This window comes from Pleurodeles waltl, chromosome 8, assembly GCF_031143425.1.
Source record: "Pleurodeles waltl isolate 20211129_DDA chromosome 8, aPleWal1.hap1.20221129, whole genome shotgun sequence".
NCBI classification, from domain to species: domain Eukaryota; kingdom Metazoa; phylum Chordata; class Amphibia; order Caudata; family Salamandridae; genus Pleurodeles; species Pleurodeles waltl.
Window position 1 is genome coordinate 675,938,174 of NC_090447.1, and position 17,965 is coordinate 675,956,138.

The following is a 17,965-nucleotide window of genomic DNA, read 5'->3' on the forward strand; positions in this document are numbered from 1 at the left end:
ATACAACTCATTTTTTCCCTCACCCGCAACCCCACCACCGCCAAAAACAACCTACACGCTGCACTCCTTGACACCGCTGCCTGGATGACAGCCAACCACCTTAAACTCAACTCCAACAAAACCAAAATGATAATTTTTGGTCCACACAAAAACACTTGGGACCCCTCTTGGTGGCCCACCACGTTAGGCCCCGCACCCACCCCCGCAAACTACGCACGCAACCTCGGCGTCATCCTGGACCCCTTCCTCTCTATGACCCAACAAATCAACGCCCTCACCTCCTCATGTTTTAACACACTCCGCACACTGAAGAAGACATTCAAATGGATCCCCACAGAGACCAGAAAGACAGTCACCCACGCACTCATCAGCAGCAGGCTTGACTACAGCAATGCCCTCTACGCCGGCACCACACTAAAACTCAAACGCAATCTATAACGAATCCAGAACTCAGCAGCACGACTCATCCTCGACCTGCCCCGACATGAACACATCTTACCACACCTCAAATCCCTCCACTGGCTCCCCCATAGACAAAAGGATCACCTTTAAGATCCTCATCCACGCACACAAATCCCTCCACAACACCGGCCCAACCTACCTCAACGAAAGAGTGACCTTCCACACTCCCACACGCCACCTCCGCTCTGCCGACCTCTCCCTCGCCACAGTCCCTCACATCAAACACACCACCACTGGAGGCAGATCCTTCTCCTATCTGGCCCCCAAAGCCTGGAACTCCCTCCCCACCCACCTCCGCAAGACCCAGGACCTCATACTCTTCAGGAAAAATCTTAAAACCTGGCTTTTCGAACAGTGATCTCCCCTCCTATCCCCCCTAGCGCCTTGAGACCCTCACGGGTGAGTAGCACGCTCTATAAGTCTCTTTGATTTGTTCAGCAAAGAAAGAAGTTTCCCCTCAGAAACATAGATATGAGTATGCCAAGATAGAAGAATAGCGGTCCAGAGAGAGCGGAAGGTACCCAGATGTGATCCAGATGCAGGGAGACAGCAAAGCCCGTGGATCAGCCCACAGTGTCCACAGACTCCAGGCCGCACTTCAGGATATGTTTGCAACTATCCAAGCTATTGTTGACCAGAATCAAGAATGCCTTTTTCATGTGGTCAAGCAGAGATAACAGTCAACTACACCAGTTCTCAGACGGCACACAAGAGTGGGCCAGCAGGCACATGCCATTTTACATGCAGAATGGCAAGTCTGCAATAGGCAAAGACTTTTTGGCCCAAAGATGGGAGAACAGAAAGAGAAGAACACCTGGTGCAGGTCTGGGTCCTCTAACGATCCGTCTATGGACTGCTGGTCCCAAACGAGCTTCCCCCAGGTATCAAGAACAGCCTTTCAAAGTGCCTAATTAAACAGAAGAAGCAGTTCTGAACCACAGAGACTGGTTCTCTTCCAAAATGTTAAATGTTGCTTCAGTGGAAAGCAAGCTATCTTCCAAAGCCTCCACAGCCTTTCTCATAAGTGAAGCAAAGAAAAGCCACTTCCTTCCAAGGAGGACCAGAGGGGTTAGGGACTGTACCCCTCAGACGATTTATCCTGATTATTTGTGCTTTATAAACCTAGGCTTAGGCCATCATCTGTACGGTCTGAAGAATGGATGCCGTCATCCTCCAAATTATCATTTTTTGTATGGCCATAATCTTTATGAGGCATACCAGGGCATCTAAATCTAACTGAAATATCTCATCCAACTAGGCAAATATCTGGGGCCATAGCATGGGCAGTGCCAAGGATGCACCATCAACACTGGCCCAAACTTTTTTTCCTTGCAGCTGAGAGATTTTCAGACGATTTTTCAAGTTTCGGAGGCAGTGCCATTGGTGAGCTCACTACTGCTGTTAGTACCTCCAAGAGTACCATCCCATTAGCAGGCACTGTCTACTTCGGGATTGGTGCCAAGGCAAGAACCTGTGGAGACATTAAATCAAGAGGCATCAGGGACAGAGTCAATGGAGTCACCAAGGCAGCAGGAAAAAGGCCCACACATGAGAAGTGGCCCAGAGGGTGGTTGTGCTGTCCTGAACATGTCCAGCATTGCCTGCCTGAAGGCTTCCATCTGAAGAGGACTGGACATGTTGGCTTCATCTTTTACAATGTTAGGATTGGCTCTGACAACGAGGACGAATATGGTTTTGGGAATGACACTGAGGCTCCGAATAGTCCTGGGAGCTGGACAGTTTCCTCAAGGAAGAAGGTAACTTCTCCTCCTTATGGTGTTTTTATGAGTTTTGTTTTGGTAGGAAGACCTCTAGGGAGCTTGTTCCCTACTGAGAGATTCACCTGAGGTGGGGGCAGGGTTTGGAAGGAGGGTAAGAAGGGCTTCTGGCATGTTCCTGCAATCTCTGGCCAAACACAACTTGGCCTCCTGCTCCACCATGACCATAAGGAGCAAAAGCAAACAGGAGTTGCATGTAGTGGGATCGTATTCGACTCCTAAACACAACCTATAGCACGTCTTTTGGCACTAGTAGGATATCTTAAACCCCAAAACCATAGAAGACATTTGACCAAGTCACAGTTATCGAGCAGCAGAGCTTCAGACACAGGCGGATGAGGAGTAGAGCAACAGGAAATGAAACACAGCTTAATAGTCAGGACCTTATGTATTCCTATGTCGCCATATACTGGATGGGCAGAGTCACAGCTGAAGCTGCATGCCTGCCTTGGAGAGTTACTGCTTGGAGAAAAGGTTTCCAGATCCAGCCTGAAGGATAGCTATATAGTCAGCAATTTGCAGTAAGGAGGGTCCATCATAATAACCTCTATAGAGTAGAATTCAAACTTAATGAAACATAAAATAATACTTCATTTTTTGTTACCTTGCATGCATGTGGCTTGACTCCAGTGTGTTTGAGCATATGTATCTTCAGAGAATAAAGCTTGGGCAGAGTTCTTCCACAGACATCGCAAATAAATTCACGCTTAGTTCGACTTTTTGCACTGTTTCTTGCAGGTCCATTACGTGAATAAACTACTGATGCATGCTCTTCACTTCTTTGAGAATGTCGAATGAGGTGAGCGCGGAGAGAAGCTCTGTACTGGAACTCCTTCTTACACAGCTGGAAAATAAAGAAGCTAATCTGAGTTTGTAAGAAATATCAGCATTACAGTGTCGTTAATTTAAATGGTGCGGAAGAGGATTTACCTATAGAGCTTTTGTGTCTAAACTGACTGTTTCCTGTTCTATATAGAATGCTTGTAGACCTAGCCAGCCTTTTGTTCAAAGTGAACATTTTTTGTTTTATTTGTCATCTTAGGTAAAAGACAAAAGCTCAACTATCTTAAACTCAGTCCAAAAAAGGTAAAAATGTAACTGTTTTTACCTAAAACAAAAAAACATCTTTCACCTGGAACTGCTAACAGAACCAACGTCTATTGAGTAAAGATTCTCTCTCATACAGACATCTCACGGCAGAGGAGAGCAATCTTCCACCTACAGGCTCTAAAGAAAAGGTAATCTTCTTTGGCATCAAACAAACTCATACTGCAAAGTAGGCACTGACTGTCTCTAAACTAAACGTTGGAAGAGCAATGCTGGGGGAGTTCTACAATCCACTCTCAATATACTGAAAAACACATTCCATGCTCCCTCAAGACTAGGAACTTCTCCAAAAAATAGGATCACACATCTTTCATTCTAGCAGCTTTAAACTAGCTATCAGTTGAGGAATGGTCAAACTGGGTTGTCTCCTACACACGGCTCTACATCATCACTCATCCGCTCACTCACAGTGCTACTTAAAATCTCTTGCAGCAAGCAAGGCCTAAAAAGCTAAGAAACATTCCTCATCGAAAGTCCCTATTTCAGAACATTCTATGACCAGCACTAGCCATGCTCAGAGGCTCTAACCCATATTATGGAACTCTTGTCCATGGGGTCAAAGATTGAACTAGAAGCGTCTGTCTTTCCATCAACAGCAAAAGACTTGCCTGTTTAAGTTATATCTCCCCAATATGTATACCCCTAAGACACTGCATCTATTTAATTAGGTCACTGTTTGTTCACTACACCAACGGCTAACTATTCATATTACTTGTAGAAGTTATTCAGTTATTTAGGGTAATGTGTGATTTAGAAAACTTTCAAACAAATAAATAGCTTTAGCCTTAAGCAGTAGACTACTGGAGCTTGCTCGCCTTCAATCAATCCACATTGTTTCCTGCAGGTCATGCATATTCCATGTGTTTTTGCCCACCCCAAATAAAAGTGGTATACTTCAGTGCCATAGCAATATTTTGTCTGCCCCTTATCCAGGGTACAATTGTTTCAGAGTCTATGCCTTCTGTTACATTTCCCTGACATTTTTTTTTTATTTTTTTTAAATATCATGACTTGTATAAAATACATAGACACAGGTTACTATCTTTGTTTCCTTTTGGTAACATGAACAGTAGAGCCCAATTCCTCATTCTTCGGAGGTGAAGATGGAGGAGGAGAGGATGGGTGGGTCGCACTAAGTTTAAGCAGCACACCCCTTTCTGAAGAACTAATGATTACGCTAATGAACTTGTTTTAGTGTTTGAAACAAGAGGTTGTTATTGAACTCCATGTCAATCCTTGACATAGCCTGATTGGAGAGGCCAGTCTGTTTTTCAACAAAAGCTGTGGTTTACTTCTGAACGTTTTTCGCTTTTCTATGTCCCCTCTCTCTTCAGGTCCAATTTGCGACTTCCACTTTTGGAGTATATGGTTTGTGTTGCCCCTATCCCTATGTTTCCCCATTGCATCCTATTGTAACTATACATTGTTTGCACTGTTTTCTAAGACTATACTGCATATTTTTGCTATTGTGTATATATATCTTGTGTATATTTCCTATCCTCTCACTGAGGGTACACTCTAAGATACTTTGGCATATTGTCATAAAAATAAAGTACCTTTATTTTTAGTATAACTGTGTATTGTGTTTTCTTATGATATTGTGCATATGACACTAAGTGGTACTGTAGTAGCTTCACACGTCTCCTAGTTCAGCCTAAGCTGCTCTGCTAAGCTACCATTATCTATCAGCCTAAGCTGCTAGACACCCTATACACTAATAAGGGATAACTGGGCCTGGTGCAAGGTGCAAGTACCCCTTGGTACTCACTACAAGCCAGTCCAGCCTCCTACATTGGTTGTGCAGTGGTGGGATAAGTACTTGAGACTACTTACCACTCTTGTCATTGTACTTTTCATAAGAGAAAAATATACAAAACAAGGTCAGTGTATATACACATAGCCAAAAAGTTTTGCATTACCTCTTTTCACTCTTTTCTAAGTGCTGAAAAGTACTTCTAAACTTTCAAAAAGTTCTTAAAAGTTTAAAAAGTTTTTTTTTTCAGTCTTTCCAAAAAAGTTCTGAAAACTTTTTTCACTTTTTCTATCACTTTAACTCTCTCTAAAAAATGTCTGGCACAGGCCAAAGTGTTGATCTGTCCAAACTTGCATATGACAACCTTAGCTGGAAAAGAGCAAGGAGTCTCTGTATAGAGAGAGGTTTGAGTGTAGGGAAGAATCCTGCCTTAGAACTATTAATTAACATGCTTAGAGAACAGGATAAGGCCATAGGTGCCCCATCTGTTGAAAAAGTACCTAATAGTTCCCAATCAGATTCAGGGACTCCCCCAGGAAAAGATTCAGGAAAGAAACTTCCTAGCCTGCCCATCACTAGACAATCTAGCATAGATGGTAATGATGATGAGCCACACCATAGAAATAGTGTTGTCTCACATCATAGCAAAAGCATTTATTCTCACCATACTGGTAGTAATGTTTCTGTAAACCAAGCTGTTAAGTTGGCTTCTGTAAGGGACAGGTCTCCTTCTGTTCATTCCCATCATAGCTCTGTTTCTAGAAATGTCCCTCCCACCAACCCTGATGACAGAATGTTAGAGAGGGAACGCAATAAGTTGAGGGTGGAACAAACCAGACTGAAGCTTAAAAAGCAACAGCTGGATTTGGATAGACAGTCTTTTGAATTAGAGAAGGAAAGACAGAAGTTGGGTTTAGATACCCATGGTGGCAGCAGCAGTATTCCCCATAGTCATCCTGCAAAAGAGCATGATTCCAGGAATCTGCACAAGATAGTTCCCCCTTATAAGGAGGGGGATGACATTAACAAGTGGTTTGCTGCACTTGAGAGGGCCTGTGTTGTACAGGATGTCCCTCAAAGGCAGTGGGCTGCTATCCTATGGCTATCATTTAGTGGAAAAGGTAGGGATAGGCTCCTTACTGTAAAAGAAAATGATGCTAATAATTTCCAAGTTCTTAAGAATGCACTCCTGGATGGTTATGGCTTAACCACTGAACAGTACAGGATAAAGTTCAGAGAGACCAAAAAGGAGTCTTCACAAGACAGGGTTGATTTCATTGACCAGGCAGTGAAGGCCTTGGAGGGGTGGTTACATGGCAGTAAAGTTACTGATTATGACAGCCTGTATAACTTAATCCTGAGAGAGCATATTCTTAATAATTGTGTGTCTGATTTGTTGCACCAGTACTTGGTGGACTCTGATCTGACCTCTCCCCAAGAATTGGGAAAGAAGGCAGACAAATGGGTCAGAACAAGAGTGAACAGAAAAGTTCATACAGGGGGTGACAAAGATGGCAACAAAAAGAAGGATGGTAAGTCTTCTGACAAGGGTGGGGACAAATCTAAAAATGAGTCTTCATCAGGCCCACAAAAACACTCTGGTGGGGGTGGTGGGTCCAAATCCTCCTTTAATCAGAACAAGGAAAAGAAACCATGGTGCTATTTATGTAAAATAAAAGGCCATTGGACAACAGATCCCAGTTGTCCAAAGAAAGGCACCACAGCTACTACCACTACAACCCCTACTGCTACACCTAGTGTCCCTACTAATAGCAGTGGTGGTGGGAGCAAACCTACTAATAGCCAATCCAAGGGAGTAGCTGGGCTCACTTTTGGTAATTTAGTTGGGGTTGGTCTGATTAGGGAGACCACAGAGGCTACTTTAGTCTCTGAAGGGGCTATTGATTTAGCCACTTTGGTTGCTTGCCCCCATAACTTGGAGAAGTACAAGCAACTAACCCTAATAAATGGTGTTGAGGTCCAGGCCTACAGGGACACAGGTGCCAGTGTCACAATGGTGATTGAGAAACTGGTGCACCCTGAACAACACATACTTGGACACCAGTACCAAGTAACCGATGCTCACAACATAACACAAAGCCACCCCATGGCTGTTGTAAATCTCAACTGGGGGGGGGTAACTGGTCCAAAGAAAGTTGTGGTAGCTTCAGATTTACCTGTAGACTGTCTATTAGGGAATGATTTGGAGACATCAGCTTGGTCAGATGTGGAGTTGGAGGCCCATGCAGCAATGCTGGGCATTCCAGGGCATATTTTTGCTTTGACAAGGGCTCAGGCCAAAAAGCAAAAAGGACAGGGAAGCTTGGATCCTGGAACAATGGACCAAGTGCTCCCTAAAGCTAGGGCTAGTAGAAGCAAACCACTTCCTACTATCCCTCCCTCTACAGTGGATGGATTCTAATTCTGAGGAAGAAGAATTCCCTCCCTGTGCAGAACCTACACCAGAGGAGCTGGAAGCAGACACTGCTGAGCTTTTGGGTGAAGGGGGGCCTGCCAGAGAGGAGCTGAGTGTGGCACAGCAAACCTGTCCCACATTAGAGGGTCTCAGACAGCAAGCTGTCAAACAAGCTAATGGGGATGTCAGTGACTCTCACAGAGTTTACTGGGAGGACAACCTCTTGTACACTGAGCATAGGGATCCTAAACCTGGAGCTGCCAGGAGATTAGTGATTCCTCAGGAGTACAGAAAGTTCCTCCTAACACTGGCACATGACATTCCCTTAGCTGGGCACCTAGGACAAATGAAAAATTGGGACAGGCTTGTTCCCCTGTTTCATTGGCCTAGGATGTCTGAGGACACAAAGGAATTTTGTAAGTCCTGTGAAACCTGTCAAGCCAGTGGCAAGACAGGTGGCACTCCAAAGGCACCCCTTATTCCACTGCCTGTGGTTGGGGTTCCCTTTGAAAGGGTAGGGGTTGACATAGTTGGCCCCCCTTGACCCTCCTACTGCTTCAGGTAATAGGTTTATCTTGGTGGTAGTGGACCATGCCACAAGATATCCTGAAGCTATTCCTTTAAGGACCACTACAGCTCCTGCAGTGGCAAAAGCCCTCCTGGGAATATTTTCCAGGGTGGGCTTCCCAAAGGAAGTAGTATCAGACAGAGGAAGCAATTTCATGTCTGCATAATTAAAGGCCATGTGGAAGGAGTGTGGTGTAACTTACAAGTTCACAACACCCTATCATCCACAAACAAATGGACTGGTGGAGAGATTTAATAAAACTCTCAAAGGCATGATTATGGGACTCCCTGAAAAACTCCGCAGGAGATGGGATATCCTTCTACCATGCCTCCTTTTTGCCTACAGGGAGGTACCCCAGAAAGGAGTGGGCTTCAGCCCCTTTGAACTTCTTTTTGGACACCCTGTTAGGGGTCCACTCACACTTGTAAAGGAGAGTTGGGAACAATCTTTAAAAGCTCCTAAGCAGGATATTGTGGATTATGTACTTGGCCTCAGATCAAGGATGGCTGAGTACATGAAAAAGGCCAGTAAAAACCTTCAGGCCAGCCAAGAGCTCCAGAAGCAATGGCATGATCAGAAGGCTGTTTTGGTTCAGTACCAACCAGGGCAGAAAGTGTGGGTCTTGGAGCCTGTGGCCCCAAGAGCACTCCAAGATAAATGGAGTGGACCCCACACAATTGTTGAAAAGAAGGGTTAAGTCACCTACTTGGTTGACTTAGGCACTGCCAGGAGTCCCCTTAGGGTGCTCCATGTCAACCGCCTGAAACCCTGCTATGACAGGGCTGATCTCACCCTGCTCATGGCAACTGATGAGGGACAGGAAGAAGACAGTGATCCTCTACCTGATCTCTTCTCTTCCACAGAACAAGATGCTCTTGTGGAAGGTGTAGTTTTGGCTGATTGTCTTACTGCTGAGCAGAAAGATAATTGCATAAATCTCCTAGGACAATTTTCAGAACTCTTCTCTACTGTGCCAGGCACCACTTCCTGGTGTGAGCACACTATAGATACTGGAGACAGTTTACCTGTCAAAAGTAAGATCTATAGGCAGCCTGACCATGTCAGGGACTGCATAAAGCAAGAAGTTCAGAAAATGTTGGAACTAGGAGTGGTTGAGCACTCTGACAGTCCATGGGCTTCTCCTGTGGTACTGGTACCAAAACCCAATTCTAAAGATGGAAAGAAGGAAATGCGGTTTTGTGTAGACTATAGAGGTCTCAACTTGGTAACCAAAACTGATGCTCACCTTATACCCAGGGCAGATGAGCTCATAGATACACTGGCATCTGCCAAGTATCTAAGCACTTTTGATTTGACTGCAGGGTATTGGCAGATCAAATTGTCAGAAGATACTAAACCTAAGACTGCATTTTCTACCATTGGAGGACATTACCAGTTTACTGTAATGCCTTTTGGTTTGAAAAATGCACCTGCCACTTTTCAGAGGTTGGTGAACACAGTCCTGCAAGGGCTGGAAGCTTTCAGTGCAGCATATTTGGATGATATAGCTGTCTTTAGCTCCAGCTGGGATGATCACCTGGTCCACCTATGGAAAGTTTTGGAGGCTCTGCAAAAGGCAGGCCTCACTATCAAAGCTTCAAAGTGCCAGATAGGGCAGGGTAAAGTGGTTTATCTGGGACACCTTGTTGGTGGGGAACAGATTGCACCACTTCAGGGGAAAATCCAAACTATTATTGATTGGGTTCCCCCTACCACTCAGACTCAGATGAGAGCCTTCCTAGGCCTCACTGGGTATTACAGGAGGTTCATTAAGAACTATGGCTCCATTGCAGCCCCTCTTAATGACCTCACATCCAAGAAAATGCCTAAAAAGGTATTATGGACAGCAAACTGTCAGAAAGCTTTTGAGGAGCTGAAGCAGGCCATGTGCTCTGCACCTGTCCTGAAAAGCCCTTGCTACTCATTCTATGTCCAAACTGATGCATCTGAATTAGGAGTAGGGGCAGTCCTATCACAACTTAATTCTGAGGGCCAGGATCAACCTGTTGCTTTTATTAGTAGAAGGTTGACCCCTAGAGAAAAGTGTTGGTCTGCCATTGAGAGGGAGGCCTTTGCTGTGGTCTGGGCTCTGAAGAAGTTGAGGCCATACCTCTTTGGCACTCACTTCATTGTTCAGACAGACCACAAACCTCTACTTTGGCTAAAACAAATGAAAGGTGAAAATCCTAAATTGTTGAGGTGGTCCATATCCCTACAGGGAATGGACTATACAGTGGAACATAGACCTGGGAGTAGCCACTCCAATGCAGATGGACTCTCCAGATATTTCCACTTAGACAATGAAGACTCATCAGGTCATGGCTAGTCTTATTGTCCTTCGTTTGGGGGGGGGGGGGGGGGGGGTTGTGTAGGAAAGTACCATCTTGCCTGGCATGTTACCCCCATTTTTCACTGTATATATGTTGTTTTAGTTGTATGTGTCACTGGGACCCTGGTAACCCAGGGCCCCAGTGCTCATAAGTGTGCCTGAATGTGTTACCTGTGTAGTGACTAACTGTCTCACTGAGGCTCTGCTAATCAGAACCTCAGTGGTTATGCTCTCTCATTTCTTTCCAAATTGTCACTGACAGGCTAGTGACCATTTTTACCAATTTACATTGGCTTACTGGAACACCCTTATAATTCCCTAGTATATGGTACTGAGGTACCCAGGGTATTGGGGTTCCAGGAGATCCCTATGGGCTGCAGCATTTCTTTTGCCACCCATAGGGAGCTCTGACAATTCTTACACAGGCCTGCCACTGCAGCCTGAGTGAAATAACGTCCACGTTATTTCACAGCCATTTTACACTGCACTTAAGTAACTTATAAGTCACCTATATGTCTAACCTTTACCTGGTAAAGGTTAGGTGCAAAGTTACTTAGTGTGAGGGCACCCTGGCACTAGCCAAGGTGCCCCCACATTGTTCAGAGCCAATTCACTGAACTTTGTGAGTGCGGGGACACCATTACACGCGTGCACTACATATAGGTCACTACCTATGTGTAGCTTCACCATGGTAACTCCGAATATGGCCATGTAACATGTCTATGATCATGGAATTGCCCCCTCTATGCCATCCTGGCATTGTTGGTACAATTCCATGATCCCAGTGGTCTGTAGCACAGACCCTGGTACTGCCAGACTGCCCTTCCTGGGGTTTCACTGCAGTTGCTGCTGCTGCCAACCCCTCAGACAGGCAGCTGCCCTCCTGGGGTCCAGCCAGGCCTGGCCCAGGATGGCAGAACAAAGAACTTCCTCTGAGAGAGGGTGTGACACCCTCTCCCTTTGGAAAATGGTGTGAAGGCAGGGGAGGAGTAGCCTCCCCCAGCCTCTGGAAATGCTTTGTTGGGCACAGATGTGCCCAATTCTGCATAAGCCAGTCTACACCGGTTCAGGGACCCCTTAGCCCCTGCTCTGGCGCGAAACTGGACAAAGGAAAGGGGAGTGACCACTCCCCTGACCTGCACCTCCCCTGGGAGGTGTCCAGAGCTCCTCCAGTGTGCTCCAGACCTCTGCCATCTTGGAAACAGAGGTGCTGCTGGCACACTGGACTGCTCTGAGTGGCCAGTGCCACCAGGTGACGTCAGAGACTCCTTGTGATAGGCTCCTTCAGGTGTTAGTAGCCTTTCCTCTCTCCTAGGTAGCCAAACCCTCTTTTCTGGCTATTTAGGGTCTCTGTCTCTGGGGAAACTTTAGATAACGAATGCATGAGCTCAGCCGAGTTCCTCTGCATCTCTCTCTTCACCTTCTGATAAGGAAACGACCGCTGACCGCGCTGGAAGCCTGCAAACCTGCAACATAGTAGCAAAGACGACTACTGCAACTCTGTAACGCTGATCCTGCCGCCTTTTCGACTGTTTTCCTGCTTGTGCATGCTGTGGGGGTAGCCTGCCTCCTCTCTGCACCAGAAGCTCCGAAGAAATCTCCCGTGGGTCGACGGAATCTTCCCCCTGCAACCGCAGGCACCAAAAAGCTGCATTACCGGTCCCTTGGGTCTCCTCTCAGCACGACGAGCGAGGTCCCTCGAATCCAGCGACTCTGTCCAAGTGACCCCCACAGTCCAGTGACTCTTCAGCCCAAGTTTGGTGGAGGTAAGTCCTTGCCTCACCTCGCTGGGCTGCATTGCTGAGAACCGCGACTTTGCAGCTACTCCGGCCCCTGTGCACTTCCGGCGGAAATCCTTTGTGCACAGCCAAGCCTGGGTCCACGGCACTCTAACCTGCATTGCACGACTTTCTAAGTTGGTCTCCGGCGACGTGGGACTCCTTTGTGCAACTTCGGCGAGCACCGTTTCACGCATCCTCGTAGTGCCTGTTTCTGGCACTTCTCCGGGTGCTACCTGCTTCAGTGAGGGCTCTTTGTCTTGCTCGACGTCCCCTCTCTCTTCAGGTCCAATTTGCGACCTCCTGGTCCCTCCTGGGCCCCGGCAGTGTCCAAAAACTCCAAACGCACGATTTGCGACTAGCAAGGCTTGTTGGCGTCCTTCCGGCGGGAAAACACTTCTGCACGACTCTCCAAGGCGAGAGGGATCCGTCCACCAAAGGGGAAGTCTCTAGTCCTTTTCGTTCCTGCAGAAACCTCAGCTTCTTCTGTCCAGTAGAAGCTTCTTTGCACCCGCAGCTGGCATTTCCTGGGCATCTGCCCATCTCCGACTTGCTTGTGACTTTTGGACTTGGTCCCCTTGTTCCACAGGTACCCTAGATTGGAAATCCACAGTTGTTGCATTGTTGGTTTGTGTCTTTCCTGCATTATTCCTCTAACACGACTTCTTTGTCCTTAGGGGAACTTTAGTGCACTTTGCACTCACTTTTCAGGGTCTTGGGGAGGGTTATTTTTCTAACTCTCACTATTTTCTAATAGTCCCAGCGACCCTCTACAAGGTCACATAGGTTTGGGGTCCATTTGTGGTTCACATTCCACTTTTGGAGTATATGGTTTGTGTTGCCCCTATCCCTATGTTTCCCCATTGCATCCTATTGTAACTATACATTGTTTGCACTGTTATCTAAGACTATACTGCATATTTTTGCTATTGTGTATATATATCTTGTGTATATTTCCTATCCTCTCACTGAGGGTACACTCTAAGATACTTTGGCATATTGTCATAAAAATAAAGTACCTTTATTTTGAGTATAACTGTGTATTGTGTTTTCTTATGATATTGTGCATATGACACTAAGTGGTACTGTAGTAGCTTCACACGTCTCCTAGTTCAGCCTAAGCTGCTCTGCTAAGCTACCATTATCTATCAGCCTAAGCTGCTAGACACCCTATACACTAATAAGGGATAACTGGGCCTGGTGCAAGGTGCAAGTACCCCTTGGTACTCACTACAAGCCAGTCCAGCCTCCTACATATGTAATTTGCAAAGTTTTTCTACGGAATGTTTGACACCCTAGAAAGCAAAGAGTATAAAAACCTTCTGACAATCTCTAACCTGAAATAGCAAAAACAATGAGAGCTACTTTCCAATAAAGACATGCATTTCCATGTGGGTATTTCAACAATGTCATTTAACAGTGCTGCAGCTGCCTCCACTTTATCCCACCTTTTAGCGCACTACAGGAATTCAGCAATCCTCAAGGGAAATCGCAGGGTGTTGTTATTTTACCACCTACAGTTTTATAGAGCAAACCAGACTCAGCAGGATGGCAGAGCGTTTACACTGAGGCAGAAGTACGGACAGGAAAGTTATATCAATAACATATGGGAAGGTATGTTACAACATGAGGAACGCATTCGGGAACAAACAATCTAAGATATCAACCTTAATGTAGGTGAATAGTCATCCACATGTAATGTTTGGTGTATTAATCGATAAGCAGCAAGGGAGGATGGAGGAAGAGGCAATGATCACGAAGATACAAGTCAAAGTCACACAAGCCATGGCTACAGTATAACACCAAGTCACAGTTTAAAAATCCCGTCAGTTCACCCAACTAGAATGTTGTGAAGACTGTCATGTGGCTAATTACAGCTTGAAGTGGCACTGAAATAGACAGACTTTAAAATAACATATGTAACATTCAATCTGATCGATGGGGTTGGAATTTCAAACTCGAAGGTGCCCCCTCAAAACGTTGTTTTAAACTTCTTGTTTTCTTGGACGATGACATTTCCTGGCAGAAAGACTATGAGGCTTGATTTGAGAGGGAGCCTCCTGATATGCCAATCTATGTGCTACATCAGTGGTTCCCAACCTGTGGGCCGGGGACCCCTGGGGGTCTGCGAAGCCTCGTCAGGGGGTCCGCGGCAGCTTAAAAAATGTAATAATATTAGGTCCCAGCTATCAGTATTGGCTCAGTGGGGGTCCCCCGGTTCCAATAATGATTCAGTGGGGGTCCCCGGGCTCCAGTATTGATAAAATGGGGGTCCACAGAAGTGAAAAGGTTGGGAACCACTGTGCTACATGGTTTTGTGATCCCTCATGCATAGCCATTTAAACTTTGGGTGCCAGCTTGGATAAGCTGCTTGCCTCTAAGGCAAGCCAGTTTTGAGTGATCCGAACTGGGGTTATGTGATCTGGTTTTCAGGAAGCAGATACAAGCTGCTCCCTGGCTATGATGTCTGCTTTCAAGGTCTGAAAACGTCGTTATTGGCATTTAAGTTAGCAATAAAAAAAACACAGAAAATTGCTTAATAAAAAAGAACAGATAAAAAACAAATACATTATTCCCCACCCCCAACTCGTAAACCCCTCCCACCTCCGGTTACACCCTTGATGCCTACTTTTAAAGAGGCAAGATGGATTATAACGATGCCACATAGGTGGGAATTGCAGTAATGAAGTCTTGAGAGGACTATGATATCGAAATAGACTGCTAAGATAAGGAATGCCATTCCTTGGAAGCGTTCAGTTTGTTAATGGATAATTTGGAAAGGAAGGTAAAGTAGGCGTGCAGATTTAGAGAATTCATTCCAATGATTTAGCATTTTCAGAAATGGGACATTTATTGCAGTATTGCACTGGTGTGGAGCGGTGAGGAGGAGAAAGCAGGAGGAGGAACTGTTCAATGGGTTCAGTGTCCCATGGTTTAGTGAAGTCTGTGAGAAAGTAGCCTCTTCCTAGCATGGCTATGCCCACTTTTGGCCTGTTTATGAGTGTGTGTCAATGTGTTTTTACTCTGTCACTGGGATCCTGCTAGCCAGGAACCCAGTGCTCATAGTTTGTGGCCTAATGTGTGTGTTGTCAGTAGTGCTTAACTGTGTCACTGAGGCTCTGATAACCAGAACCTCAGTGCTTATGCTCTCTCTGCTTTTAAATTTGTCACTATAGGCTAGTGACCTCATTTACCAATATCAATCGGCACACTGGACCCCCCCTTATAAGTCCCTAGTATATGGTACCTAGGTACACAGGGCATTGGGGTTCCAGGAGATCCTTAGGGGCTGCAGCATTTCTTTTGCCACCCATAGGGAGCTCAGACAAACCCTTTAACAGGACTGCCACTGCAGCCTGCGTGAAATAGTGCACACATTATTTCACAGCCATTTTCACTGCACTTAAGTAACTTATAAGTCACCTATATGTCTAACCTTCATTTAATGAAGGTTAGGTGCAAAGTTACTAAGTGTGAGGGCACCCTTGCACTAGCAAAGGTGCCCCCACATAGTTCAGGGCCATTTCCTGGGACTTTGTAACTGTGGGGACGCCATTACACACATGCACTACATATAGGTCAATACCTATATGTAGCTTCACAATGGTAACTCCGAATATGGCCATGTAAGGTGTCTAAGATCATGGAATTGTCCCCCCATTCCAAATCTGGTATTGGGGTGCCAATTCCATGCATTCTGGGGGGCTCCACTATGGACCCCCAGTACTGCCACACCAGCTCTCTGAGGCTTGCACTGTAGCTACAGCTGCTGCCACCTCATAGACAGTGTTCTGCCCTCCTGGGGTCTGAGCAGCTCAGTCCCAGAAAGGCAGAACAAAGCCTTTCCGCTAAGAGCAGGGTGTTACACCCTCTTCCTTTGGAAATAGGTGTTACAGGCTGAGGAGGGGTAGCCTCGCCCAGCCTCTGGAAATACTTTGAAGGGCACAGATGGTGCCCTCCTTGCATAAGCCAGTCTATACCGATTCAGGGACTCCTTGTCCCCTGCTCTGGCGCGAAACTGGACAAAGGAAAGGGGAGTGACCACTCCCCTGTCCATCACCACCCTAGGGGTGGTGCCCAGAGCTCCTCCAGTGTGTCCCAGACTTCAGCCATCTTGCTTTGCAAGGCATGGGGGCACTCTGGAGGGCTCAGAGTGGCCAGTGCCAGCAGGTGACATCAGAGACCCCTCCTGACAGGTCCATACCTGATAAGGTAGCCAATCCCCCTCTCACGGCTATTTAGGGTCTCTTCTGTGGGTTCTTTTCAGATTCCTCTTGCAAGTTTCCAGCAGGAAGCCTCTGGAACTACTACTTCATCCTCTGACCTCGGATCAACTGCAGCCTGCTCCAGGAACCGCTGTAACAGCAACAAAGTATCCACAAGGGATACTTTTCTTCTGCAACTTCAGCTCCAGCCAGCAACTGCAACAGTTTCCCCGGTGTGCAGGCTCTGAGGACTCCCTGTCTTCACCCTGCACCAGAAGGACTGAAGAAATCTCCAGTGGGGTGACGGAGTCACTCCCCTGCTCACGCAGCCTCCTAAGTCGACGACCGGTTCTCTTGGACTCCTCTCACAGCGACGAGCGTGATCCTTGGAACACAGAGGGTGGACCCCATCGACACAGACTGTCCTGAGGTCCTGCTGTCGCAATTTGGAGGAGGTAAAGCCTTGCCTTCCCCCAGAACGACAGTACCCCAGTGCACCGCGTCTTCTTCACCTCCTGAGGCCTCTGTGGACTATTTGCTAAATTCCTTTGTGTACAGCCTGGCCCAGGTCCCCAGCACTCTATCCTGTGACGCTCATCTCGCTGCGTTGATCACCGGCGGCGTGGGACCTTCTTTTGTAATGCTGCACCAACCGCATTTTGCACCAACCTTTGTCCCCATGTCCTGGGATACCCGGGGGTGCTATCTGGTGCTCTGAGGGTAGCTCTCTGAAGTGATGAGAGCCCCCTCTTCCTCCTCACACAGAGTTGAGGCCCCCAGGTCCTTCCTGGGTCCACCCAGTGCCTAGTTGACGCAAAACACGACTTTGCCGGAACCAAGGCTTGTTGGAGGAATCCAGTGGCAAAACTCACCTGCATCTAACTTCATGATGTGGGACATCCAGTGCATCATGCAGGAATCTGCTGGCAACTTCCTAGGGTGCATTTCTGCAGTCTTCGTCCAACAGGGGACTCTTCTTTTGCACCCTCTTCTGGGTTGGCAGGGGCTCCTATCCTTCCTGTAACTTCTTTCGACTTCTGGACTTGGTATCCTTCTTTTGCAGGTCTTAAGGTCCAGGAATCCACGGTTTGTTGTTTGCAGACTTGGTTGGTTCTTGCAATAATTCCAATCACGACGTGTAGTGTGTCCTAAGGAAACTTGCAGTACTTTACTCCTGCTTTTCTGGGCTCTGAGGTGGGGTAATTTACTTACCTTTACTGTATTCTTACTCTCCCAAGTCTGCACACACTACACTTGTCTAGGGGGAATTTGTGATTTGCATTCCACTTTCTTAGTATATGGTTTGTGTTGCCCCTAGACCTATTTTCTCCCATTGCATTCTATAGCATTTCCTACTGTTTGCACTATCCTATGTCTAATAAATTGCCTTATTTTGGTGTCTAGTGTATATATTGTGTATAATACTTACCTCCAGAAGGAGTATTGCCTGTAAGATATTTTTAGTACTGTGTCACCCAAATAAACTACCTTTATTTTTGGCAACACTGAGTATTGTCTTTACTTGTGTATAAGTACTGTGTAACAAGAAGTGGTATTGCATGAGCTTTG

The 17,965-nt window shown here is 46.4% G+C and overlaps 1 protein-coding gene across 3 annotated transcripts in view; it reads right to left on the minus strand.

Annotated features, from left to right (window-relative positions):
- Positions 1 to 17,965, minus strand: part of ZBTB11 (zinc finger and BTB domain containing 11) — a 1,413,389-nt gene that overhangs the window by 862,308 nt on the left and 533,116 nt on the right. For all 3 annotated transcript variants that reach the window (XM_069204794.1, XM_069204796.1, XM_069204795.1), the window contains exon 6: positions 2,845 to 3,084. In XM_069204794.1, coding sequence (XP_069060895.1) covers positions 2,845 to 3,084 — 240 coding nt within the window. The remainder of the gene's footprint in view (positions 1 to 2,844; positions 3,085 to 17,965) is intronic.